This window comes from Leuresthes tenuis, unplaced genomic scaffold (assembly GCF_036924035.1).
Source record: "Leuresthes tenuis unplaced genomic scaffold, fLeuTen1.0.hap1 SCAF_14, whole genome shotgun sequence".
In the NCBI taxonomy this organism is placed as follows: Eukaryota; Metazoa; Chordata; class Actinopteri; order Atheriniformes; family Atherinopsidae; genus Leuresthes; species Leuresthes tenuis.
In genome coordinates, this window is record NW_027325368.1 from 1225513 (window position 1) to 1251211 (window position 25699).

Here is a 25699-nt window from a genome sequence, read left to right on the forward strand (position 1 = left end):
GAACCAGAACCTTCCCAAGTTTAACTCCCACAAACAAGAAGCCTTATTCCTGTAAAATACGTGGGAAAAGTTACGAGCAGCGTGCTCTTTAGGTTGTTCATAAGAGAAACACCCTGCAGCACCTGTGGAGGTTTTAGAAAACATGGCTTTAACTGTACCGTTAAAAACTTTCTGTAATCCAGTTCCAGTCTGAACCCATTCATGGATGCGCTGAGTTGCAGTCACAGCGCCACCTGCAGGTAACTGGGAGGCAGCGTACCGCAACGTCTGAGCAAAATAACTTGATGTCAGTGAGTGTACGAGAAACTGGACCGATTCACAGCCAAAAGCCACATTAACAGACTCCTCAGCTCAGTCCTTCAAAGCCTCCACATTCAGCTGGACCCAGCTGGACAAGGTGCCCTGAACACCAGTCAGGTGGTCATCCACCGTTCAAGAGGCCCAAAACGAACCAACACTGAACTGGTTCTGTTCGACGATCCAACACCAGCACAGTAGTCATGATTCCGTCACACTTCTTTCTGGAAATCAAGATTTTAGCTTCAGAATCAAGTTGTTTTTTAAGGCAGTTTTACTTGTGGACCACTGAGATTCTCCGATAGACACTGGACTGCAGATTCTGATTCCTCAGAGTTGGATTTGTATGTTCGTAGCTTTGATCCAGTGTGTGACAAATGTAGAAGTCTTACAATGGAAACTACCAGCTTAGCTCTGTCTGGCTTCTCCATTTTGACCCTCACTTCCTGTTTCTATGATCCTGAGGAGCCCGTCACTTACTGAGTCTGTTTCGTTGGGTACAGTCTACGTCCTGGGAGGCACCATCATGAAACTGGGCTGAAAATGAACAGAAGCGGACACAACGTCAAGGGAGAACGTAGTTTATTTAAAGGCTGATTCCACCAGTTCTTAAAGTCTACAGAGAGACAAACACAAGAAGTCAAAGCTCAGATCTGAACCAGACCACAAATCCGACCCACGAGGACCTGAAACCATCTCAGTCTGAGAGCATCTGGTTCCTCCTCCGATCCTCGTGGAGAGCCTCTGACATGGAAACAAACAGGACTTCTCTCCTTGATGCTTCTGGCCAAATCTGTCCTCACATTCATCAAGATTTCATCTTTATTCTTTTTTTCAAATACATTTTTAAATGCAACATGAAGCACAATCACACAGAAAATAGACACGTCTCTGAAGTCAATAAAACGCGGGAAATAAAAACAGGATTTTATTCTTTCCTGCTCAGAGCTAAACAACGAGCCTTTCTATGGAGACGGAGCAGCTTTCTGCTGGCTTGAACCGGAAGTTACAGTCTGAACCGTCACATCAGCTGAAGCCTGCAGGTGTCCCGATTGGTCAGCTGTTGCTCGCTGCGCTCTGATTGGCTGAAAACAAATGACACAGCTGGTGTGGAAATGTTCAGCAGGGGCGAAACGGCCGAAAATAAAGCCCAAACCATCCGAACCCGGGAACTTCAGGGTCAGTTTCTACTTTTACGAGTGAAGTTAAATAAAAGCGACACAAGCGAACGGTGATTTTCTTCTGTTTGAAGAAGAAGTTGCACTTTTCTCACGTCTCATCTGAGTTTTCTGCTTTAACGTGAAAACAAAATGATTTTAAATGTTGAAAACTTCAGCAGGTTCCACCGGTTCCTTCATCGAGTCTTTAAACCAAGTGCTGAGCAGAAATTATTCTAAAATTCACACTTTTTCCTCAACAAACATCAAGTGTGAAAAACTGGATATTTACATTATTATCGACTGCCTGGAGCTGGCTTCAGGATAAATTAACTGAACAAGAATCTGCTGCTCAAACCAAAACTGATCTGAAGCAAACGTCGTCACTGCCCGGGTCACCTGGACCAGAACAGGTCCGGTCGGGTCTGATTAAAGCAGGTCGTGATGTAACTAAGCAGCTGACTGCGGGCGGGCGGCTCGGCCTCCCTGATGGAAGCCGTTTGCCTGGAAAAGGTTGACGTTTGGATCCTGTTGGAACCGGTTTCCGGTCCGGCTGCTGCAGGACGAGCGGCTCGGCGGATGTGACCAAGCGGCAGGAACAGAAAACGAGATTTTTCGGGCTTCATTTACACATCAAACAGAAGCAGAAGCTCTCGGACGCCGCTCATTACCTGAATCTGATGGCGAGCGTTCGGGCCGAGCTGGACACAGCGAGGTCAGAAGTAACGGGACAGAGAGCAGGCACAGAGGAGGCGACAGCTGCTTCAAACTCGTAACAGAAAGGCAGAACAAAAGGAGTAAATGCAGGTTAAGCTAGCAAGCGGGGTTACACCTTTTGTTTTTTTTCTTCAGCAATTAAAGAAGAACAGGAAGAAGAGCCCCCAGAAGAACTGAAGCAGGAAGCTAACGGATAAACCTGCGTCCGCCTTCAGAGGGCGTGAAGCTAAAACCGCTACGAACAAATCACAAAGCACAGTTTCTTTTTTGTTAATATCTGCGATCTCTTGAAGCTAACAGCGAAACTATCCCTAAGATGGACAGGGTTTCGTCTTCTCAGCCCCACGCTTTAGCGCCGCCATGCGATGCTCCCCGGCATCACCAAGCCGCGAGGTTATTCCTCCAAAAAGGTCACATGGCGAGCGGTCAGCTCAGGAGACGTGACAGACGGCTTCACAAAGCGGCGTCCGGTCCGAACCCGGCTAAGAGACAACCCGCCTACAGTCCAACTATGGCGATATATGTTTATGTATATATTCATGAAGCCGTCCTCGGCTGCAGAGCCTTCCTCCTCCTCAGTAATGAAAATGAATGGAGAGATCAGAAAGTCCAGTTATTTTCACCCCCTGCGCTTCACCCGACCCCCCCCCGAACCCGACCACCACACCGTCCTCGCCCTCCCACAGCGACCCGCTTCAGTCTGCGGCGGCGGAGACGCTAAAAACCGGCGCTCCGTCAGGACCGAGCAGACGTCCAGGAGGTCGTCTTTTCTTTTCTTTTTTGGTTTGCTCAGAGAAAGAGGAAGTCCTTCGGGGCGGGAGGGCAGCTGTGGCGTCTGTTAAAAATCGGGGGGGTTAGTTGTGGCGAGGGGGGGGCGTTCCCGTAAAGTTCAGATGTGCGCAGGTTGAAGGAAACCCGGCGGCAGCGTGGCGCGTGGCACCGCGGTTGAAGAGATCCCGCCCCCTCCGATCCAGGAGGGGCGTCCCCGCTCCTCGAACAGCCGAGGGGGGGGTGGTGAGTCAGCCTCGTCGGGGGGTCGCGTCGCCTCCCCAGCCTCCACCGCTTCTCGTCGGTTTAATTTCCCATTTCAATTGGAGCTCGTCTTCGTCAAACTTCAGTTTTTTTTCGCCTCCGTTTCTCCTGGTGGTGGTTCGTTGACGTCCGGACACAAAGCGCCGCCTCGGGCTGCCGTTCAGTGAGGCGGGTTCATGGCGCCGTGACCTCGCTGCTGCTTCTGCTTCTGCTGCAGGAGGAGCTGCTCCAGCGCCGACGGGCCCGGCTGCATCATGGAGCTCGACCAGATGGACTGCGGGGGACAGCCAAGTGTTAGTGGAAATGACTCTCTGGATGTGACAGAACCAGAGTCCGCCGGGACCGACGGAGGCAGCAGAATCTAATCTGTCCGCACAGTTTAAGAAATAGTTCTGAAGATTAAACCATTGAACGAACCTTGAGGCTGTCGAGCAGCACGGTGGAGGACGACTCCTCCATCGGAGACTCCTGATTGGTCCAGGAGCTGCCCGTCGACCCGGCCTGATGCCAGCTGGTGTCCGACGCCGTGGAGGAGACCGAAGCCGGCAGGTAGTCCAGACCGAACCCGCTGACGGTTCCTGAAAGACGACAGGAAACAGAGCTTAAACCCGGAGAAGCTTTGGGCAGAACCGGGAGAATTTGGGCTGCTGGTCCCGAGCAGTTTGTCTACAACCAACACTCTGCGATACTTTCTGTTCTGTGAAATGGATCAGAATCATCAGAATAAAACCCAATCTTTAACAAGCAGAAGATAACGGGCCCGTGCACGTTCTGTTCCGCACTCACGTGCACATTAAACGTGTTACAGTTCAAATGAGCAGAACCTGATGCATCACAGAACGGCTTTGACAGATGGTACCGACCCAGTCCACCCTCAGCAGGTAAACCCCTCACGGGCTCAGCCTCCATCTGCTGGGGGCGGATAATTCCTGGAGCCAGTTGGGTTTCTGCATCGAAAACTCAGAGGTTCTGGTAACGGTTCTGGTTCCCTCAGTTCACTCACCGGGCTTGTCGGCCTTCCAGCGATCCATCACCCTGCGGTCCCGGCTGTCCGGGGTGCCGATGGGCCCGAAGTTAGAGAAGGGCATGGCGCCGTGGTTGTGCGTCGGGGGGGAGGAGGGCAAGCTGCTGGGGTTGGAGGAGTGGGGAGACTGACTGGCCGGGGTGGAGTGGTCTGCCAATCAGAGCGCAGCTTACATCAGAAACACGTCCTTCAACAAACCCTGAAGTCTGACCTGCGCAGGTGTGACGTACCTGAGCTGGCAGGGAGGGAGGGGGACCACGGAGTCCCCTCGAACAGCGAGTACAGGGACGGCTCCTGCTGCATCATGGGAACGTCGGGCTTGGAGCTGGGCGGCAGCGTTTTGCCGTAAGCTTGACTGAAGATGCTGTTCTGGTTGTACTCCTGAACACAGACAAAGACACGTTTTCACTTCCAACTTTCAACTTTTCCAACGCCCCAAAGTTCTCCCATCTGTTGATGAGGTGCCGCCCACCTCCACACGGGCCACATGTGGGCGCCATGTGATCAGCCGCTGAGCTAAAGCTAAGGCTAAGGCTAAAGCTAAGGCTAAAGCTAAGGTCACACAGCTCAGTCAGCTTTGACTTCTACACCAACGTTTATCAAAAGGGCCTCAACAAGCCAGAACCCAATCTACTGAATTCCTTCTGACTGATTTAACTGGCTCAGGTTACTTCTCACTGGTCTGACCCAGTCCGAGGCTGCATCAGGCGGTTCCTAGGCCATCCATCCATCCATCTACATTTTTTACAACCAACAAGAGCAGTAACTTTTCCATTCTGTCAGTTATTTTATGTCATAATAAAAAATAAAGTGAATATAATAAGTTGCTTCAGAGCGATAGAGTACAGCCCCATGTTTCATGTTATTGGGATTAAAGGAACTGCATTAGGTGGAGTTCTTGGAGCTCCTCAGGGTTCTGTGCTTGGACCGATGCTTTTTACTTTATACATGCTTCCATTAGGTAACATTATCAGACAGCATGGCATAAAGTTCCATTGTTATGCTGATGATACTCAGCTGTACTTATCTATGAAACCAGATGAAACCTACAGGTTGGTCAGACTACAAGCCTGTCTTAAAGACATAAAGACCTGGATGACTCAGAACTGTCTGCTTTTAAATTCAGACAAACTGAAGTTGTTCTCTTTGGACCTGAGCGCTTCAGGGAGAAACTGTTTAACTGTAACAGTTTTTACAAATAACAGTTAAATGAATTGTAGTGAAATGTTTGTTTGAACTGAATAAAGTGATGAAACCTACTTTCAGCCAGAAGAAGATTCTTATTTCCTCAGAGATCAAATCTGCTGAAATATTGTTTAAACGTTCGTAGGAACACAGCCTCTGTGTGAAAGGGGCTGTCACAGTGGGGAACAGTTTGATCAGGTGAAGGCTCTCACCTGCATGGGGAAGCCAGGGATGGGCAGCAGGGAGGACGGCTGGCTGACCACCTCGGGGCCACTCTCCATCCTGGTCTGGTTTGGCAGCTGCAGAGAAATGCAGGACGATCACAGAAAAACTGATCAGATCAATAACTTTCACTGATCTCTGCTCTCCACATGCTGTGCTGCAGGTGAGGCTGTCAGCTGTGGGGCCCAAAGACCACCGAGGGCCCCTAAAGGAGACTTCAGGGTCTCCCTAAAATATCTTTAATGACAAAATAATTAAGAACTAATAATTAAACGAGTTCTTTAAACTTTTTGTTCCTCGTCTTGAAGCATCACTTCAGTCCATGTTTGAACACATTCAAAACTATCTAAAAACCAAAATCAGACCCCCCCAACAAGTCAAAAACAGCTGAAACATTTCAGGATGAACTGTTTAAAACGGCCAAATTACATAATTCTGATCTTGTTATTTTTACGTGAGGCAGAGCTAAAGAGATGCAGAGGGTGAGCAGAGTGTGGCTGCAGGGATGCAGGGAGGTGGGGGGGGGGGGCAGGATGAAGAAGACAGGGCTACATACAAATATATTTGGTCCAGGAGCATTGCTAAGAGGGCCGGCCAAGGCCTGGAAGAAATCAGGAGGCTTAGCAAAGACGAGCTCCTCCTCTTCCTCAAAATCTGCTAGAGTTTTTAACAGGTCAGGAGGTAGAAGAGGCGAGCTCTTGTTGTCCTAGTGAGAGATGAAGCCAGGAGAGGAGGAATAAAGAGGGAGGGGCAGAAAACAAGAGAAAAGAAAGAAGCAAGCCAGTGAGAGGTGGAAAGAAGGAGTTATACCGACAGCTACAAAGCAAGCTGAGCAATAAATCTGTCAAAAACCTGCCGGAAGAATCTCCACAACTAAACTCATGTCATCCATGGGCTCAGACACCCAAACACTTCAGATCTGAAGCTAAAGTTCAGGAAACTGGCTGAAAATGCTGTGAATATGTAAGCCTAACAAAAACATTACAGTTAAAAAGCATGTGTTCCACCACAGGAAACAGGATCTACACTTAGAACCAGATCCCGGACGCCTCAAAGGGTTCCCGACTGAGTGCAACGACCCGAGTTACCCCAGTTATCAGCGTAAGGTGGTAATTATTCTTTAATTATTCCGCACTAACTGGTAAATAAGGGTCAGCCTCTGCAGCTCTGAGGAGTTTAAAGGCAGCGAAAATAAACAGGAAAAGAAAGAGAAGCAGCAGAGAGCCAGAGGCAGGCAGGAGAGGGTTTTCCCCTCTGAGCTAACCTCAAACGGGGGCCCGCGGGGCCCGCCGGGGGCCTCCTGCTCTGCACAGAGGCCGCCCGGCGGCGGCCTCTTCATCCGCTCCGCCATCATGGCCAGGCCGTCTCCCATCCTGTACGGGGGCTCCCAGTGGAAGTCCTGCATCTTGATGTCGGGGTACTTCATCTTCTTGTCCATGTTGGGCGGCTGCAGCTGGTGCTCGTACAGCTTCAGAGGATCCTGAGCCGCCATGTAGAAGGTCTGCTGCTTCATGGACATCTGCATGGGAGGAAGCTTCTGCAGGGCCGCCTGGGCCTGGGTCCACATCTGAGCGGGCTGGTCCTGGACCTGCATGTACTGCTCAGAGCAGAAACAGAGAGCGTGACGCACAGAACAAACATCTGCAGGGGCATGCGATGGCGTCACGTGACCCGACCTGCTGCAGTCCCGGGTGGTGAGGTGGACTCTTCCCCATCCCCACCTGCTGGACCGGTTTGGTGGGCGACTGCTGCTGACTCATGGAATGAACCTGCAGCTGGACCGACTGCTGCAAAGCCTGCTGGGAAGGCTGCTGCTGAGCCTGGGAGGGTACCTGGTTCATGGGCCCTGGCCCCTGGGCCGAGGACCCGGGCCCCGAGGGCCTCTGCTGACTGTAGGGAATGTGGGACTGCTTCCCGGCCTGGACTGGGGTCCCCGCCTGGGTGTGAACGCCCGGCTGGAGGAAAGGTCCCGGGACAGACACTCCAGTGGAGAAGGCGAACCCCGGATTCACCTGGAGCCCCGGGAACGCCACCGGGGGCGGGATGACGTAGGCCGAGGGAGGGAAACCTGAAAGGAACCAATCAGAGGAGGTTTTAAACGCAGTGGGCCCAAGAGCCGTTTCTGTAAAACAGACGTAATCGCTGACTTTTTAACGTCTGAGAGAAACTGACGAAGCTTATGTTTATGCTTTTATCCAAAGCGACTTACAGGTAGGCAGGTAGGGTAGAAGGGGGCCTTGCCTAAGGACCCCTACTGGAGGTAGGGCCTTTCATTTGAACCCAGGTCTCCCACATGGAAGGTGGCAATCTTACCACCTCCAAATAAACTAAGTAAGAAGCCAAACTGAGCCCCAATCAGCTGGGAGCCTCGGTACCGACCCAAAGAAAAGAGGAAAGATTTTCAGTAGCATCCCCCCGTTTCTCTGGAGCGGAGCCTCGAACGGCTGAACCAACACATTTATTTCAGCTCTTTGTATTTTTAAAAAATAAGACAGAAACAATTATCTGTCATCTGAGACACTTTGTGTAAGACCCGTAAGAACCGAGCAGACTCTGCCGGTTCGGGGCCTTTGGAACGGGTCGGGCCTACCGGGCCTGCTGGGCAGCGGGGGGAAGGCTCCAGGATGGTGGATGGGGATGAACTGGGAGGAGCAGGTGGTTTGGGTCGGAGTGACGGGAGTCTTCTTCGCCTCAGACACCGGAGTCTTCCTCAGCTCCGTCTGCGCCTTCACCTGCATCAGAGTCAGCGCCACATCAACATGACAGACATCCAGACGGGCGCCGTTTTCTTTAAACATCTGCGTCCTCACCTGTTTCCCAACATCGGCCGCTTTCTCGTGGCCGCTCTTCTTCATCTCGCTCTTCCTCTTCCCGTCCCTCTTCACCTCTCCTTTCCCAGCAGCCCCGTTGCCTTTGGAGAACTCCCGCCGCTCCTTGCCGGCGTCCTTCGGGTGGTGGTTCCGCGCCGGCTCCCGGCTCAGCTCTCTGGGTTTGATGTTCTCCTTGAAGGTGACAACGGGCCGCTCGCCGCTGTCGGGCCACGAGCTCTGCGTCTTCCCCACGGACAGAACCGACTTCAGACCCGAGTTTCCGCCATCGTTCTGCGTCTGCTCGCCGTTGGACGACTCCTGCAGCACCGGCGCCTCCTTCTCCTGCGGCTCCTCGATGGCCTGCTCTGGAATGTCGGTGATGAAGATGAGGAGGCCGTCCTCGCTCACGCTGCACTGGATCAGGCTGCAGAGACCACGCAGACATGTCAGTTCTGCCTTGCTTTAGCGGTTCTTTCCTACTTCTACAGCCAGCCTGAAACACTGAAGTTAGACGCTCACCCCGGCTGGTTGTCGGCCACCCATTTACCCAGACTGACGAGGCGCTGGTGCCGGGCGTGCACTGGCAGGCCGTCCCTGTCCACCAGGATTCCCTGATGGCCTTTTGTGAAGTCCAGACACCTGAAACACAGACGGAGATCACGCCATCAGCGCTGACCGAGCCTTCGGCACATTCCTGAGCAGACCAGAGTGGGTCGGTACCTCAGAGCGGGCCGGAGAGCCAAAAAACCCTGGAGCTCGAACTCCTCTGGCAGCGGCATCACTGTGGAGAAAACAAACACACCTTCAATAAACCTCCATGTCTAAACCAAAGGATGAATCGCTTCAACCAGAGATGTGAAAAAGCTCGACAGGAAATGGACTCCGACTGGATCAGAGGTCAGATTTTATCATCAGATTACAGCCGCTCGGTGTCACAATAATCAGCGTTTTGTTCCTGAGATCACTGCTTTCCAGACACAAGACCAGCGACATTTCTTCACGCTCTAAAGCGTCACCGTCAGCCACCACACTGAATGAAGCCGGTTCAAAGCTTTTCTACTCACTGCCAGTAGATGTTTTCTTTGAATTATACCCCAAATTAAGGCGTCTTCCCAAATTAAATTACATAAAATTCTGTACCACTCGCACACTTTTCCCGTGTCTTTATGACCTTGCCGACCCGAGAACAAACGCTGTACCACTCGCACACTTTTCCCGCGTCTTTATGACCTTGCCGACCCGAGAACAAACGCTGTACCACTCGCACACTTTTCCCGCGTCTTTACGACCTTGCCGACCCAAGAACAAACGCTGTACCACTCACACACTTTTCCCGCGTCTTTACGATCTTGCCGACCCAAGAACAAACTCTGTACCACTCACACACTTTTCCCGCGTCTTTACGATCTTGCCGACCCGAGAACACTAAAGAAAGTTCTGACGACAGCAGGCCAAAACATCGGTGATTCATGAAGCTTTCAGATATTTCAGGAAGTTGTTGAAGGACAATTTATCTCCATGAAAACACTTCCTTTTAGCTGCATGAGCTGATGATACGGAGTTTTATTTCATTCACTTCCTCAGTTCACTGGAACGTGAATTTCAGCCGGTTCAGCCAGTTTTATTCAGTCGGTGGAGTTTAAACAGCTGATCAGAAAACAAACAGTTTGACAGCTACAAGAATAAAAAAGACAACAACAACCAGATCCTTACAGTGATCTCCCTCACATAAACAGAGGTGCCTCTGGTCACATGAATCAGAACCGAGTCAGAACCAGGAGGGCTTCACACGCAGAAGCTCAGACCGATTCGAACAGAATCTGCTGCCGTCCTACCTGAGGAACAAGACACGTCTTCTTCTTTGGGCTGGAAACTGTTGAGAATGGACACCAACCAGGGCCAGACGCTGAAAAACAGAAAGAGGAGGTGAACGTCTTCCAGCTCCATGGCAGCTGAGGAAGAGGAGGGAGGCGGACTTACTGCTGCCTCTTCTCCAGCGCCGCCTCATGGAAGACGCTGGGCCTCAGTTTGAGCCAGTCCAGGGACACCTTGATGGCCGGCAGAGGACACTCCCCCATGATCTCCTCGCCCCGGTTCTTGTTGAGCAGAACTCGGCTGCACATCACACCCAGAAAGGACACTGAGGAGACAGGAAGTGGTGTCAAACAGGCAGTTTGTTAGTGGGTGGACAGATTTATCTATCTGCTACCTCCAATTTGACCACCAGAGGTCAGTAACTGTTACTTTAACACAGACACTTTCAGAACGAACGGTTTTCTTGAACCTCAGGATTTTGTTTGCATTCAGCGGACAGGACCTGAGAAGTGATTCAACAGCTCGCCGGCAGACGAGTCAGAAAGACTCAATAATTCCTGCGTCACATAAAACCCTGAACACAGCTTTTAGAGGCCAACATTAAGAACTGACAGAAGCAGCATTTAAGCAACGTGATTTCTTTTGTAAAGGCTCAGCCACGTTCAACCCATCACAGATATTATTGAGGTCATCTAGTTCTATTCATTGGCTCACTGAATAAGAAATAACTATTTAAAGAGAAAAATGTACAGAAGGAACCAGCTTTAAGCCATAAATAAGGCTAAGAAACGTATCCATTTCTAATTTAATCAATAACCGAACACGTTGTTGGTTTTAAAGAGGCAGTTTTGTCACGATTTAAATAGGAATACTCCTCTTTTCAGCCCGTTTGCTGTGGTGCGAGTCCATTCAGGGTCTTACTCTGAATCATTGCTGCTGCCTTTGGGATGAATTATTCCCGACTGTTACGCTGATGACCTGGAATCCTCTCAGCCTGACTGAGAACATGATTGCACATGGAAATCGTTCCCATTTGGACCAGTTAACTGGTCCAAACCTTCAGATTGCTTCCACCAAAGACCTGGAAAAGAAGGCCCGATCACACCACTCCAATTTTCAGCAGCTTTACACTGTCCGCTTTTGTGTTGATTTTTCTCATCTTTCAACTTTTAAATGTTACGGCACCCAGACATTCAGCCGTGCTCGGCTTATATTACCCCAAAGAGCACTTAGACCATGCAGCCAGATGCTCCCTTACAGCATAGAGAGGATTGGGAATAACCCGCCATGTTCACATCCGAAAACTATCAGGCTGAAGCTGGTCACAGCTGGAGAAGTGACTGCCTGTGAATCTATTCAACCAGAGTAAGTGTGTCTGAGTCTGGACTGGCTGTGCTTTCTGGGTCTTACTGAAGAGGCCGAGCAGCTGGAACCAGCTGATCTGCTGCTCGCTGCTGTAGCTCTGCTCGCTGCTGTCAGCCGTCAGGTCTCTGAGGTGGTGCAGCTCAAACAGGTTGATGACGGTGATGTGGACCAGCTGCTGGGAGCTGAAGGCTTTCTGCAGAATCAGCCTCTGCAGACACAACACGACACGTGAGCTTTCCATCTGATGTGAGAAGAAGATGCTCCCATCAGGGCGAGGCAGCTTACCTGGAACTGCTCCTCCAGTTTCTCCCTCAGACCGTCCAGCTTGTCCAGACTCTTACTCAGGTAGACGTGACCGTGAAACTTGATGAAGGCCTTGATGAAATCAGACACGCTCCACTTGGTTTTCACCTCATCGCGACTTCAGAAACACAGAGGAAGAAGAAGTTAATACAGAGGAAGGTGAAGGAGTTCCAATAAGTGGATAAGATAAACTGGACTCCTTCTTCTTCACGGAGACGTTTCACCTCCATCTGAAAGGCTTCTTCAGCTCTAAACTAGCTGGTCGGGCGTGTCAGCTTTTAGGAAGCAGTTTGAAACGTCTTTACATCCTTCTGTCCTTATTCAGGCTCTTACCATGACCTGGATGACTAGGTCACACCAGCATATCTGTGGAAAATCAGCTCAAAGGGAGACCTTTTCTTTAATAGAATTAAAAAGGAACCCGTTACCTCTCCAGGGCCTTGGACAGGGCCTTCTGCAGGTTGGTGGAGGCTGCTGGGAAGGGGAACTTGACGGCAATGCTGCGGCAGTAGTAGAAGATGGTGGTGAGGTGGTCCCCTTTAGAGGAGGCCAGGATGGCGAGCTGGTTGTAGGGCTGACCTGCAGGAGACACGGAGACATTATAGGTCATCCACAGCACCACCTGATCAGCACTAAACCGAATCTGCCCTAAAACCACGGTTCGATGTCAGCTGAACGCTCCGAATCTGCCCTAAAACCACGGTTCGATGTCAGCTGAATGCTCCCAATCTGCCCTAAAACCACGGTTCGATGTCAGCTGAACGCTCCGAATCTGCCCTAAAACCACGGTTCGATGTCAGCTGAACGCTCCGAATCTGCCCTAAAACCACGGTTCGATGTCAGCTGAACGCTCCGAATCTGCCCTAAAACCACGGTTCGATGTCAGCTGAACGCTCCGAATCTGCCCTAAAACCACGGTTCGATGTCAGCTGAACGCTCCGAATCTGCCCTAAAACCACGGTTCGATGTCAGCTGAACGCTCCGAATCTGCCCTAAAACCACGGTTCGATGTCAGCTGAACGCTCCGAATCTGCCCTAAAACCACGGTTCGATGTCAGCTGAACGCTCCGAATCTGCCCTAAAACCACGGTTCGATGTCAGCTGAACGCTCCGAATCTGCCCTAAAACCACGGTTCGATGTCAGCTGAACGCTCCGAATCTGCCCTAAAACCACGGTTCGATGTCAGCTGAACGCTCCGAATCTGCCATAAAACCACGGTTCGATGTCAGCTGAACGCTCCGAATCTGCCCTAAAACCACGGTTCGATGTCAGCTGAACGCTCCGAATCTGCCCTAAAACCACGGTTCGATGTCAGCTGAACGCTCCGAATCTGCCCTAAAACCACGGTTCGATGTCAGCTGAACGCTCCGAATCTGCCCTAAAACCACGGTTCGATGTCAGCTGAACGCTCCGAATCTGCCCTAAAACCACGGTTCGATGTCAGCTGAACGCTCCGAATCTGCCCTAAAACCACGGTTCGATGTCAGCTGAACGCTCCGAATCTGCCCTAAAACCACGGTTCGATGTCAGCTGAACGCTCCGAATCTGCCCTAAAACCACGGTTCGATGTCAGCTGAACGCTCCGAATCTGCCATAAAACCACGGTTCGATGTCAGCTAAACGCTCCGAATCTGCCATAAAACCACGGTTCGATGTCAGCTGAACGCTCCGAATCTGCCCTAAAACCACGGTTCGATGTCAGCTGAACGCTCCGAATCTGCTCTAAAACCACGGTTCGATGTCAGCTGAACGCTCCGAATCTGCCCTAAAACCACGGTTCGATGTCAGCTGAAGGCTCCGAATCTGCCCTAAAACCCCGGTTCGATGTCAGCTGAACGCTCCGAATCTGCTCTAAAACCACGGTTCGATGTCAGCTGAACGCTCCGAATCTGCCCTAAAACCACGGTTCGATGTCAGCTGAACGCTCCGAATCTGCCCTAAAACCACGGTTCGATGTCAGCTGAAGGCTCCGAATCTGCCCTAAAACCACGGTTCGATGTCAGCTGAACGCTCCGAATCTGCCCTAAAACCACGGTTCGATGTCAGCCGAACGCTCCGAATCTGCCCTAAAACCACGGTTCGATGTCAGCTGAACGCTCCGAATCTGCCCTAAAACCACGGTTCGATGTCAGCTGAACGCTCCGAATCTGCCCTAAAACCACGGTTCGATGTCAGCTGAACGCTCCGAATCTGCCCTAAAACCACGGTTCGATGTCAGCTGAAGGCTCCGAATCTGCCCTAAAACCACGGTTCGATGTCAGCTGAACGCTCCGAATCTGCCCTAAAACCACGGTTCGATGTCAGCTGAACGCTCCGAATCTGCCCTAAAACCACGGTTCGATGTCAGCTGAACGCTCCGAATCTGCTCTAAAACCACGGTTCGATGTCAGCTGAAGGCTCCGAATCTGCCCTAAAACCACGGTTCGATGTCAGCTGAAGGCTCCGAATCTGCCCTAAAACCACGGTTCGATCTCAGCTGAAGGCTCCGAATCTGCCATAAAACCACGGTTCGATGTCAGCTGAAGGCTCCGAATCTGCCCTAAAACCACGGTTCGATGTCAGCTGAACGCTCCGAATCTGCCCTAAAACCACGGTTCGATGTCAGCTGAACGCTCCGAATCTGCTCTAAAACCACGGTTCGATGTCAGCTGAACGCTCCGAATCTGCCCTAAAACCACGGTTCGATGTCAGCTGAACGCTCCGAATCTGCCCTAAAACCACGGTTCGATGTCAGCTGAACGCTCCGAATCTGCCCTAAAACCACGGTTCGATGTCAGCTGAACGCTCCGAATCTGCCCTAAAACCACGGTTCGATGTCAGCTGAACGCTCCGAATCTGCCCTAAAACCACGGTTCGATGTCAGCTGAACGCTCCGAATCTGCCCTAAAACCACGGTTCGATGTCAGCTGAACGCTCCGAATCTGCCCTAAAACCACGGTTCGATGTCAGCTGAACGCTCCGAATCTGCCCTAAAACCACGGTTCGATGTCAGCTGAAGGCTCCGAATCTGCCCTAAAACCACGGTTCGATGTCAGCTGAAGGCTCCGAATCTGCCCTAAAACCACGGTTCGATGTCAGCTGAAGGCTCCGAATCTGCCATAAAACCACGGTTCGATGTCAGCTGAACGCTCCGAATCTGCCCTAAAACTATACAAAACACAGCAAATGAATAAAATACAGAGACCCAGATCAGAACCCATCAAGCAGGAGAAGTTCTGTAGGATTTAGACCAAAATCACAGAAAGAGGCCACAGAAAGTAGTTGTTTCATCATTAAAGGAACATCCCACCAGCTGATTAAAAGATAATCCACAAACAACATCAATTTAACTCCGATGTAGCTTTAAAATAAAGAAATAAAGAAATAAAAAAAGAGAACTTCTTAAATGAAGGGAGATAAATTAAACGATCCATCCAGACCTGAGCTCAGAACAACTCACATAACGGCACAAAACATGTGTGCACGAGCAGAGATCCTCAGACTTTCACCAGCACCGGCAGCCGAGGAGGAGAGAAGCGGCCACTCACCGTTTGATGGAACCAGCTGAGCTGCATGTCGGTAATACGACTCGGCCTGGCTGGTCTGGTTCCGGTAACGAGCTGAAACACAGAAACATGAACGGAGTCAGAACCGACCGGCAGCTTTAATGTGTTACTGTGGAGCTCTGAACCAAGAACAGAAACTAGCCCAGAAGCTCTGTCGGACCTCCAGATGAAGAATAAAGTTGGTTTCATTCTCATCGGACCTGAGGAAAGTTCTCTTACTTCTGGTACCATCTGGTTCCATCATGATGCAACTGGTTCCAAGTCCTGTGGCTGTTAAAGTGTTTTAAACCTGAATCCAGCCGGCTGCTCGCTTCAGATCATAAAGGTGAGTACAGCAGGCTCTGATTGGTCCACAAGTCCCAAACAAAGCCTGTGATTGGTTGACAGGCAACCAGTTTACAGGCTGGTTCATAAGAAACGTCAGTCTGTCCTGCTGGTGTGAACGTTTCATCACCTCGGCCCAGTTCAGCTCAGCTGAACCCGCCGCTCCCTCTGGTATCAGCCGGTTCTGGAGGAGTCGGCCCAGTTCAGCTCAGCTGAACCCGCCGCTCCCTCTGGTATCAGCCGGTTCTGGAGGAGTCGGCCCAGTTCAGCTCAGCTGAACCCGCCGCTCCCTCTGGTATCAGCTGGTTCTGGAGGAACCGGCCCAGTTCAGCTCAGCTGAACCCGCCGCTCCCTCTGGTATCAGCCGGTTCTGGAGGAACCGGCCCAGTTCAGCTCAGCTGAACCCGCCGCTCCCTCTGGTATCAGCCGGTTCTGGAGGAGTCGGCCCAGTTCAGCTCAGCTGAACCTGAATCAGAGCCTGTAAATGCTCTGATCAGCAGACCTGCTTCGGTCTCACTGTGATCAAATATTTTAATCTATGCCGGATTATTTTTGGTGTATTTTTGGTGTAAAGAGGCTTCTAATCTCTGGAGTTTTATTTATTTTAGTGAAACAAAAGTAAATGTTATTCTGGAGGCGCGTTCAGGAACCTTTTCAGTCAGCACCGGCGTGAGAAGATGAAAACACACAACCAGCCTCTGCCGGACCTTTGAAGGAGAAACAAAACCGCAGATATTGTGTTTCCGGGCGCCATCTTTAGCTCAGAGATGCTGCAGCAGGAAGCTTTTCTCACCGATGTCTCCGAGGTGGACGAGGCAGTGCTGGCAGATGTAGGAGCAGGAGCTGGGCTGAGGGGTGACGATGGCGCCGCCGCCGTTCTGCTTGTTGCTGATGATGCCGAGCTGGGACGACTTGACGCGACACGGCAGGTCCACGTTGAACACCGTGCACAGCTCCTGCAGCAGCTGAAACACAGCAGAGGTCCACAGTGAGTCAGACTGACCACCAGAGCCAGCGCACCGCCATCTGCAGGCCGCCTCACGGCGAGTTCTGTAGGTTCTGTGGAAGTCTGCAGCAGCTCCGAGGAGATTTAATCTCATCGTTGTTACCTTATTTAATCCTGTCTGTGGGGACAGATGAAGGGAGACGGCCGCGTGTGGCCCGATGGAAGGAAGTTTGGGTTAGCAGGTTAGTTAGTTATGTTAGGATGTTTGGGTTAGCAGGTTAGTTAGGGTGTTTGGGTTAGGGTTAGCAGGTTAGTTAGGGTGTTTGGGTTAGGGTTAGCAGGTTAGTTAGTTATGTTAGTTAGCAGGATAGTTAGGATGTTTGGGTTAGGGTTAGCAGGTTAGTTAGGGTGTTAGGGTTAGCAGGTTAGTTAGGGTGTTTGGGTTAGCAGGTTAGTTAGGGTGTTTGGGTTAGCAGGTTAGTTAGGGTGTTTGGGTTAGCAGGTTAGTTAGGGTGTTTGGGTTAGCAGGTTAGTTAGGGTGTTTGGGTTAGGGTTAGCAGGTTAGTTAGTTATGTTAGTTAGCAGGTTAGTTGGGGTGTTTGGGTTAGGGTTAGCAGGTTAGTTAGTTAGCCGGTTAGTTAGGGTGTTTGGGTTAGCTAGTTATGTTAGTTAGCAGGTTAGTTCGGGTGTTTGGGTTAGGTTTAGCAGGTTAGTTATGTTAGTTAGCAGGTTAGTTGGGGTGTTTGGGTTAGGGTTATCAGGTTAGTTAGTTATGTTAGTTAGCAGGTTAGTTGGGGTGTTTGGGTTAGGGTTATCAGGTTAGTTAGTTATGTTAGTTAGCAGGTTAGTTAGGGTGTTTGGGTTAGGTTTAGCAGGTTAGTTATGTTAGTTAGCAGGTTAGTTGGGGTGTTTGGGTTAGGGTTATCAGGTTAGTTAGTTATGTTAGTTAGCAGGTTAGTTAGGGTGTTTGGGTTAGGTTTAGCAGGTTAGTTATGTTAGTTAGCAGGTTAGTTGGGGTGTTTGGGTTAGGGTTATCAGGTTAGTTAGTTATGTTAGTTAGCAGGTTAGTTAGGGTGTTTGGGTTAGGTTTAGCAGGTTAGTTATGTTAGTTAGCAGGTTAGTTGGGGTGTTTGGGTTAGGGTTATCAGGTTAGTTAGTTATGTTAGTTAGCAGGTTAGTTCGGGTGTTTGCAGTCAAATATTCAATTTGAACAAGTTTCGGAAACATAAAGAAACATTTTTTTCTCAGTGTTTAAAAGATTAAAAACATCTGATCTTACACATTTATTACAAAGAGAGACTTTTAAACTAAACAGCTAAAGACGATAAAGCCACCATAAAGGCTCAGAACAGTTTGTCGGACCGATGCTGTGAGAACTGCCGAATGGACCCGAACCCGCCTTACGTGCTGAGGCTGGATGAAGGAACCCCAGAGAGGAAACCAAACACAACCTGCTGTCAGGATCCTTCATCAGCTCTATGTGATAAAAGCCCGAGGAAGATTAAAGGAAAACCAGGCTGAAGCCCACCTGGGTGTAGAAGCCGCTCGCCGCCTCCAGGAACAGCGACAGGTTGGCCTGGACCTCGCTGCGGTTGGGGTTGGCTCGGTTCTTGGCCTGGCTCTGCAGCGTGGTGATCTGGTTCTTAAAAGCATGATTCCACCTGACAAGACAAGAGGAGACGAGGCTGAACCAGCATTTATTTCCAGATTTTCTCCGTGGGGTTAGGGTTAAATCCCTGCTAAATCCCACCAGCTGCTCCAGATGCTGAAGGTCCCCTCGTTTCAGGGGTGTGAGTAACAGACCACATCTGTCCTTTAACTTTAAAGTAGGCTTCATCCTGAAATCGTTGGGTTTCAATCATCATCCATTTTATTGCTTTAGTCAATCATTTTGTGACATTTGTTCTTAAAAAGTGCCACATACCTAAAATTCCCTCCCTGATCAGGTTCTGCTGAGGCTCGATGACCCCAGAAGCCTCGCTGCCGTATTCAAATGACACAAAACTCTCAGTAAATAAATCAAAGGTTCAGGCCCTCCATCATTCTGGTCCTCTGAAACCCTGATAAACACTTCAGGTAAGAAGCACTGCATCTCCCCTCCAGATCACCAGGAAGTTTAAAGTCTTCTCTAAACTGGATCTCTAAAGGTAGCAACTGGAACTCCCTCTCCAACTGGACCAGAACCGGCTTCATATGGTTCTAACAGAGGATGTCAGATCACCCCAATCCTGGCTCCCTGCATGCTTTAGAACTGATTTAAAGACTTTCTGATCACTTTCTAAGCCCCTCACTGTCAATCAGGAACTTAAACATCACTTCTCATTGCTTTCTCCTTTGTTGGTTCATCTATTCATTTAGATTGTTTTAATACTTTTTCCCTTGTTGGTTCATCTATTCATTTAGATTGTTTTAATACTTTTTCCTTTGTTGGTTCATCTATTCATTTAGATTGTTTTAATACTTTTTCCCTTGTTGGTTCATCTATTCATTTAGATTGTTTTAATACTTTTTCCTTTGTTGGTTCATCTATTCATTTAGATTGTTTTAATACTTTTTCCCTTGTTGGTTCATCCATTCATTTAATTGTTTTAATACTTTTTCCCTTGTTGGTTCATCTATTCATTTAATTGTTTTAATACTGAATTCTCTGTTTTCTGGTCTTTAACTGTGGCTGCTTGGCTCACAGTTTCCTGGTCTGTCAAAGCACTTTGTAAACTGTGTTTTTAAAAGGTTCTGCATGAACATCTGACATATCCGGGCTGTAACCTTCGGTCTGTAAATGAAGCCGCTGTGTGCCGGCGGGTGTCGCAGCTTACAGGTCTTGCTCCACCTTCTTGTCCAGAGCGTACTCCAGGTCCGTCACCAGCATCTTCTGGTAGAGGTCCTGCAGGGCCTGCCGAGACGTCCACACCTCTGCCGCCCCCAGCTTCGAGTCTGAACACACGACATAAATCAGAGTGAGGAAACAGCGTGAAGCAGCGGCTCTGGGCACACGCCTGTGGGACCGAGAGTTACATCACAAGTCTTAGACTTTATGTTTCTGATCTAAAGGAGAAATATTATTATCGTTTGACACATTTGTTGAGGTCTTATTGAGATGCACGAGGCGGGCTTTGGTCAGAATTCCTGCTGGTTAAAGCTCAGCTCTGTCTGAGTCTGTTTAACACCTCTTTGTTAACAGCTGATCGGCTCAAACGAAGCAGCATGAGGAGAGTTTCTGAACAGAAAGTGACTTTTGATTTATGTCAGTGTGAACCGGAGTTAGGAGAGAGGTTCGACCATCGAGGCTTCAGCAGGTGGTCGGTGAAGGGTTAGTTTCTGTCCGTCTGTCCGTTGGCTGAGGACACGCTGTCATGCTGCGGTGGAGAGGGTTACTAACTAAGGATTACTACTGCCTAACACACCTGCTGTGATTTAATGCAGAAACACAGACAGAATGAAGCTGTTCCTGCAGTCAGAAACACTCCAGCTCTGTATACAGATACAGATAGTTACTGATCCCAGAGGGAAACAGGTTAGCAGTTAGCTATAAGTCAGCAGTTAGCTGTAAGTCAGCAGTTAGCTGTAAGTTAGCAGTTAGCTGTAAGTTAGCAGTTAGCTGTAAGTCAGCAGTTAGCTGTAAGTTAGCAGTTAGCTGTAAGTTAGCAGTTAGATGTAAGTTAGCAGTTAGCTGTAAGTCAGCAGTTAGCTGTAAGTTAGCAGTTAGCTGTAAGTCAGCAGTTAGCTGTAAGTTAGCAGTTAGCTGTAAGTTAGCAGTTAGCTGTAAGTCAGCAGTTAGCTGTAAGTTAGCAGTTAGCTGTAAGTTAGCAGTTAGATGTAAGTTAGCAGTTAGCTGTAAGTTAGCAGCAGATGCTAGCAAACAATGCTTTCTCATCCACAGTAATGGACCAAGCCGGAGATGTGCACAGCGTAACTCGTAGTAATGCATGTGTTCCGTTAATTACTGCGTTTAAACATTTTGGATATATTAACCTCATTAAACAGTTGTACCTGGAGACCTCCATCTTTATCAGAAACATGCCGATAATGTAACGTTAGCACAGCGAGAGTGAGGAGAGGACCGGTGCTGTGTTGGAAACACACCTTAAACACAGCTGCAGGTTGTCTGAGTTACAGAACGGAACCGTTCAGCTAGAAAGCTTCAGCTAACAAAGTAATGTGGGAACAATAATGTTCATCTTTCAGAAAGGAGCAGCAGGAACTCCTTAGAAGTTGGTGTACGTCATCTTCATTAGCTAAGCTGTTAGCGTTAGCTGCTGCTAAAGGAAGAAATAAATCAGTAAATAAACCATGAGGAGTTATTTCATTAGCTAAGCTGTTAGCGTTAGCTGCTGCTAAAGGAAGAAATAAATCAGTAAATAAACCATGAGGAGTTATTTCTCAGATGCTTCCATTTCCCTGCTCTGAAGTTCAGGCTCTGAGAGTTGGAACTGATCCTCTTTGTGGCTCAGTTCCTTCAGTCCAGCGTTGAACTGGACCAAGTTGTTAAAACAGTGGGATGAAAAGTGGCTGCTGCACATTCACAGTCTTTAGCTAACTCTGCTGGAACATTAGCCTCAGATATAGTTTATCCACTGGGCTCTTATATCCTCTGAGGCTGCTGCTGGATGGAAGATGCATGCTCCTCAGTGCAGCTGACAGCAGAACATTTCCACCAGAAGCTGCCTTCATCCGTCCAGCAGGGTGGATGTGAGTGGGCGGAGCTTAGCAGAGGAGGTGGTGTGATGCTGCTGGAGTCGACTCCATCCTTCAACATTTCTGTGTCTCAGCTCACATGAGTCCAGTGAAAAACTGGGTCAGAACAAACTGGCCCGTGTCCAAACACAATGAGAAGAACAGCTGGAGGGTAGAAACAGGATCTTCAGCTGTTCATCCACAGCTGAAGGAGCTCACCAGACACTTCTGATGACTCACTGCATGAAGACTTAAAGTTGCATTTCAATCCAGTTCATCAGCTGCTTCTCCTCTTTATCGTGTTCTTTATTACTGTCGCACAGAATTTAAAACACGCCATCTTCACCATGAATCATGACGCAGCAGACGCAAGAACATCAGTGATGTTCCTCACTAAATAAAACCGTCATAATCCAGTTTGAACTCCACTATATGTCCACAAGTTGCCTCAGCTTCCTTCTGTCCTCTGCTAGCTTCCTTCTGTCCTCTGCTAGCTTCCTTCAGTCCTCTGCTAGCTTCCTTCTGTCCTCTGCTAGCTTCCTTCTGTCCTCTGCTAGCTTCCTTCAGTCCTCTGCTAGCTTCCTTCAGTCCTCTGCTAGCTTCCTTCAGTCCTCCGCTAGCTTCCTTCTGTTCTCCGCTAGCTTCCTTCAGTCCTCCGCTAGCTTCCTTCAGTCCTCCGCTAGCTTCCTTCAGTCCTCCGCTAGCTTCCTTCAGTCCTCCGCTAGCTTCCTTCAGTCCTCCGCTAGCTTCCTTCAGTCCTCCGCTAGCTTCCTTCAGTCCTCTGCTAGCTTCCTTCGGTTCTCTGCTAGCTTCCTTCTCTGCTAACAAGCAGACTGATTTCCATTCAAATACTAACATGAAATGTTCCCTTGTGTTTGTTTTGCTCAGTGGACTCTATGTCAACTGGCTGCTTTCTGCTGAGATGCTGTAGCAATGACGTTGTGCTAACCGCCTTGAATAATGGACACTGTTCAATATTTTCTCTGATTTTGGTCCTCGTTGTTTTCTCCGGTTTCCTCCATCGAGCTCAGAGAATGTGACGTCAACATATATGAAAACACGTAAACACTGAAGAAGAGTAAAATCAGAGAAAGCTGAAAGTATTGAAAACACCATTCGCTGCAGCCTTTGTGTCAACAGAAGAAGAAACAGGGCCTCCACCTTAAACTGGACCTGACACCAGACAACCATCAGCTGCACCGAAAGACAAAAAAATCAACAAACACTCAGGTGGTTTATATAAAAAATGAGTCGTGCTCTCAGGACGGCCCTGACCTGGATGACTGAGATAACTTAGTCCTAGTTAGTTTCAGTATTAGGCACAGAGCCCATACCTGCACAGGTGAGTGTGGGACAGGTGAGGGAGCAAACTTACCCGTCATGTCAGCCTTCAGGGCCTCTGCCTGGCTGCTCGGAGGTAAACAGAGGAGAGGAGGTTAGACAGGACCAACAGAAACACAAAGCATGACAACACCTGACTCCAAACACAGTTGCATACATCACTTCCTCATTGCTCACGAGCCACACAACCCAGCTAACAGCTCAGCTTCGGTTTAACATTTAACAGCACGTCCTACTGTCCACATGAAGACACGGTGATGATAGAGGGCTCGGGCTACTTCCTGAGCTCACAATATAACCACACACACAAAACCTTCATTATAGCGCAAGCTAACGCTGACTGCCCGCTGCTGATTAGCATCACATACAACTAAACAACCAGAGAGAACAGATAAACATGTGGAACTAACTGTATATATGAAAAAACCAGGATCGTGCTCGTTAGTTAACCTATATGACACGTATGAGTGTAAAACAGCGTCGATGCTAACCAGACATACGCAGAAAGATGCTAGCAAGCTAAAGCTAACTAGCAACAACACTCTGAGTGGCGGGTAAACACTACCTGTAGCATCACGACACATCACACCTGTCTGCCACGGAACGGGCTCATCAAACACCCTTCATGTCTGTATGGACGTGTGTGAGCTGACGGCACGCGCTGCCATTGATTGTTGATATATGAAGCTAGCTAACGCTAACATTTAGCTAAGGGGTGGTCCCAGCACCTGCTAGCTGCGATGCTAAAATCCGAACAAAACAATCCGCCTGCGGGATAAAAATCGGCCGGTTCAGGGCGTAACTGTACCACCGGGTGGACGGGCTGACCATACGGTGCCGAACTTACCGTAGATACTGGGCGCATAGGTTCATCCTGCCGGATCGCCAGTCTTTCAGACAACGACTGGTCCCGATGCTAACGATCCTCCCGGCGCCATATTGTTCCTGTCTGACCCGCACAGGGCCTCTCTCAGGGGAGGAGGGGAGGCGGGAGAGTCCCGGAGGATGGACGCACGCTTCACTTTTAATCAGTATTTTAAACGATAAATAAGCACTATCACTGTAATAGAACAATAAACAATTATTTTGTACGTTTTTTCAAATTAAAGTGAAATTTTAAATTCGCCAACTCGGTTTGAATGAATAAAAGAGAGCAAATAAAACCAACTAAACAGGTGGATGAATAAAAATAGGATACTGGGACCCTTTTACGTGACTGTTTGTCCTCTATGTTTTACCTCCTTCATACTGGATTATAATATCAACTATTTGAACCAAACATTTTAAATCTGGATTCATCCCTCCATAAGACCTGCTGCCACTGATTTTCAGTCCACTTCTTGTGTCATTTGGCACAGCTCAGCCTTTTCTCCCTGTTTCCCTTCCTTAAGAACGGCTTCTTGACAGCCACCCTTCCATGGAGACCATTTCTGATGAGGCTTGGGCCAACAGTAGATGGATCAGCTGAAGGTCCAGATGCATCTCTCAGGTCCTGTCAGGTCACAGCTGGATTTTTTCCTCTTTCTTAAGGACATCACTTTCAGATCCTGTTCATCTGCTGGAGATAGTTTTTTAGGCCTGACACTTCTTCTTTTGTCCTCCACTTGTCCAGTTTCCTCAAATGTTTTAAGGACACACTGCACACCATGCTGAGATATGCCAAGTTTTCAGCTAATAGCTCTTTGGGAATCACCTTGTTGCTGCAGAAATCCTATTTTCTGTCTGTCAAACTGTGTTTTCTTTGCTGTTTTTCATAGATGCAGCTAAAGAAATGGGAACAAATGATGTGTCTTTGTGACAGGCTGCTGGTAACAAAGAGCCTAAAGATCCAGTTTAAAATGGCTTCTTTGCTAAGTTGTCTGTTCTGTGTCGACACAACACTGGTTCATCCCTTGAGTTAGGAGCCTTTTTTCTGCCTGAATGGGTCAAAGGTCAGAGTTAAGTGGCTGAACAAAGAAAAAACACTGAAAATGCTCAGGAACAAGGACTGAAGATGAGGGAAAAAGCAGAAAATGTCCAAAGAAAAACTGTGAAAGAGTTTCAGAAAGCTGCAGAACTGTTGATCAGGACTTTGGGACGGGACATATGTTGGTGTATTTCATATAAATTTGGTTTAAAGAACTATTGATCAGGACACTTTAAATATTAAAGAATTTCTTACTTAGTTTGGTACATAGTAATGCAAACATTGTGGTTTTCAACACTTTGTCCTCAGACAAGTAACTCAAAAGGTCTGTATTTACTGACCTGAAGCAAACAGGTGTGTTTAAATTAAATTGTGATTAAACAATTATGTGAAGCGCTGCTGCTGTTCTGTTCTGTTCACTTTCTATATGATATATGGTTCAAACCAATGGTTTTATTGTTAAATGTTTCTCTGAGAGTCCATAATCAAAAATAACCTGAAAGGTCTTCTGATAAGAAAATTCATCTTATTAATCAATACCAAGTGTGTCAGACCGCTGGCAGCCACCAATGAGGAACCGTCTTTCAGTGTGATGTGGTTCCTGTCTGTGACCAGCAGAGGGCAGCAGCAGCGCCGCTGTCAGGAGGAGAAATGAACTGCAGTAAAGTTTAAAGAAAAACTCGTTAAAAGGACAAACTGAGAGCAGAAGAAAGTTAAAAGACAAATTAAGAATGTAACTGATGCTGGGATTGTTACAAGAAGTGGGTTTTAACACGTTTTGTGCAGTAAAGTGTAATAAACTCATAAAAATCTTTCTCCTATGAACTCATCTGGTGCCAAAAGTCTGTAAATAATCTGAACCTGAACCTGAAGGAGGAAACAAATGCTGAAAAACAGGTGCAGCAGGAGGCGGACCAACACTGGAACGAGTTTCATTTTCCTGAAATGAAAGTTAAAGTCTGTCAGAGTGACGCAGAGCTGCAGAGCAGACAAACCTCCGTGTTTCTGTCTGAAGAGAAATAAACTGAGTTCATC

The 25699-nt window shown here is 48.7% G+C and overlaps 1 protein-coding gene across 4 annotated transcripts; it reads right to left on the reverse strand.

Moving 5' to 3' along the window:
• Nucleotides 1-862: 862 nt before the first annotated feature.
• On the reverse strand, nucleotides 863-23740 carry smg7 (SMG7 nonsense mediated mRNA decay factor). Of its 4 annotated transcripts, XM_072363352.1 has the most exons (23): nucleotides 23606-23740; nucleotides 22793-22824; nucleotides 19560-19677; nucleotides 18272-18404; nucleotides 16591-16762; nucleotides 15456-15527; nucleotides 12356-12506; nucleotides 11910-12045; nucleotides 11670-11832; nucleotides 10425-10584; nucleotides 10280-10350; nucleotides 9165-9225; nucleotides 8964-9083; nucleotides 8445-8868; nucleotides 8225-8366; nucleotides 7311-7702; nucleotides 6899-7231; nucleotides 6191-6340; nucleotides 5625-5711; nucleotides 4458-4608; nucleotides 4207-4377; nucleotides 3621-3781; nucleotides 863-3477 (listed from the first exon to the last, which is right to left on the reverse strand). In XM_072363352.1, exons 1-23 carry the CDS (start codon nucleotides 23629-23631, stop codon nucleotides 3364-3366), a joined length of 3540 nt encoding a protein of 1179 aa, XP_072219453.1. In that variant the 5' UTR covers nucleotides 23632-23740; the 3' UTR covers nucleotides 863-3363. The 4 variants fall into 4 exon arrangements, with proteins under 4 accessions (XP_072219453.1, XP_072219452.1, XP_072219455.1 ...); XM_072363351.1 differs by having other exon boundaries at nucleotides 8225-8868; XM_072363354.1 differs by lacking the exon at nucleotides 6191-6340 and having other exon boundaries at nucleotides 23606-23739.
• Between the last annotated feature and the right edge of the window lie 1959 nt (nucleotides 23741-25699).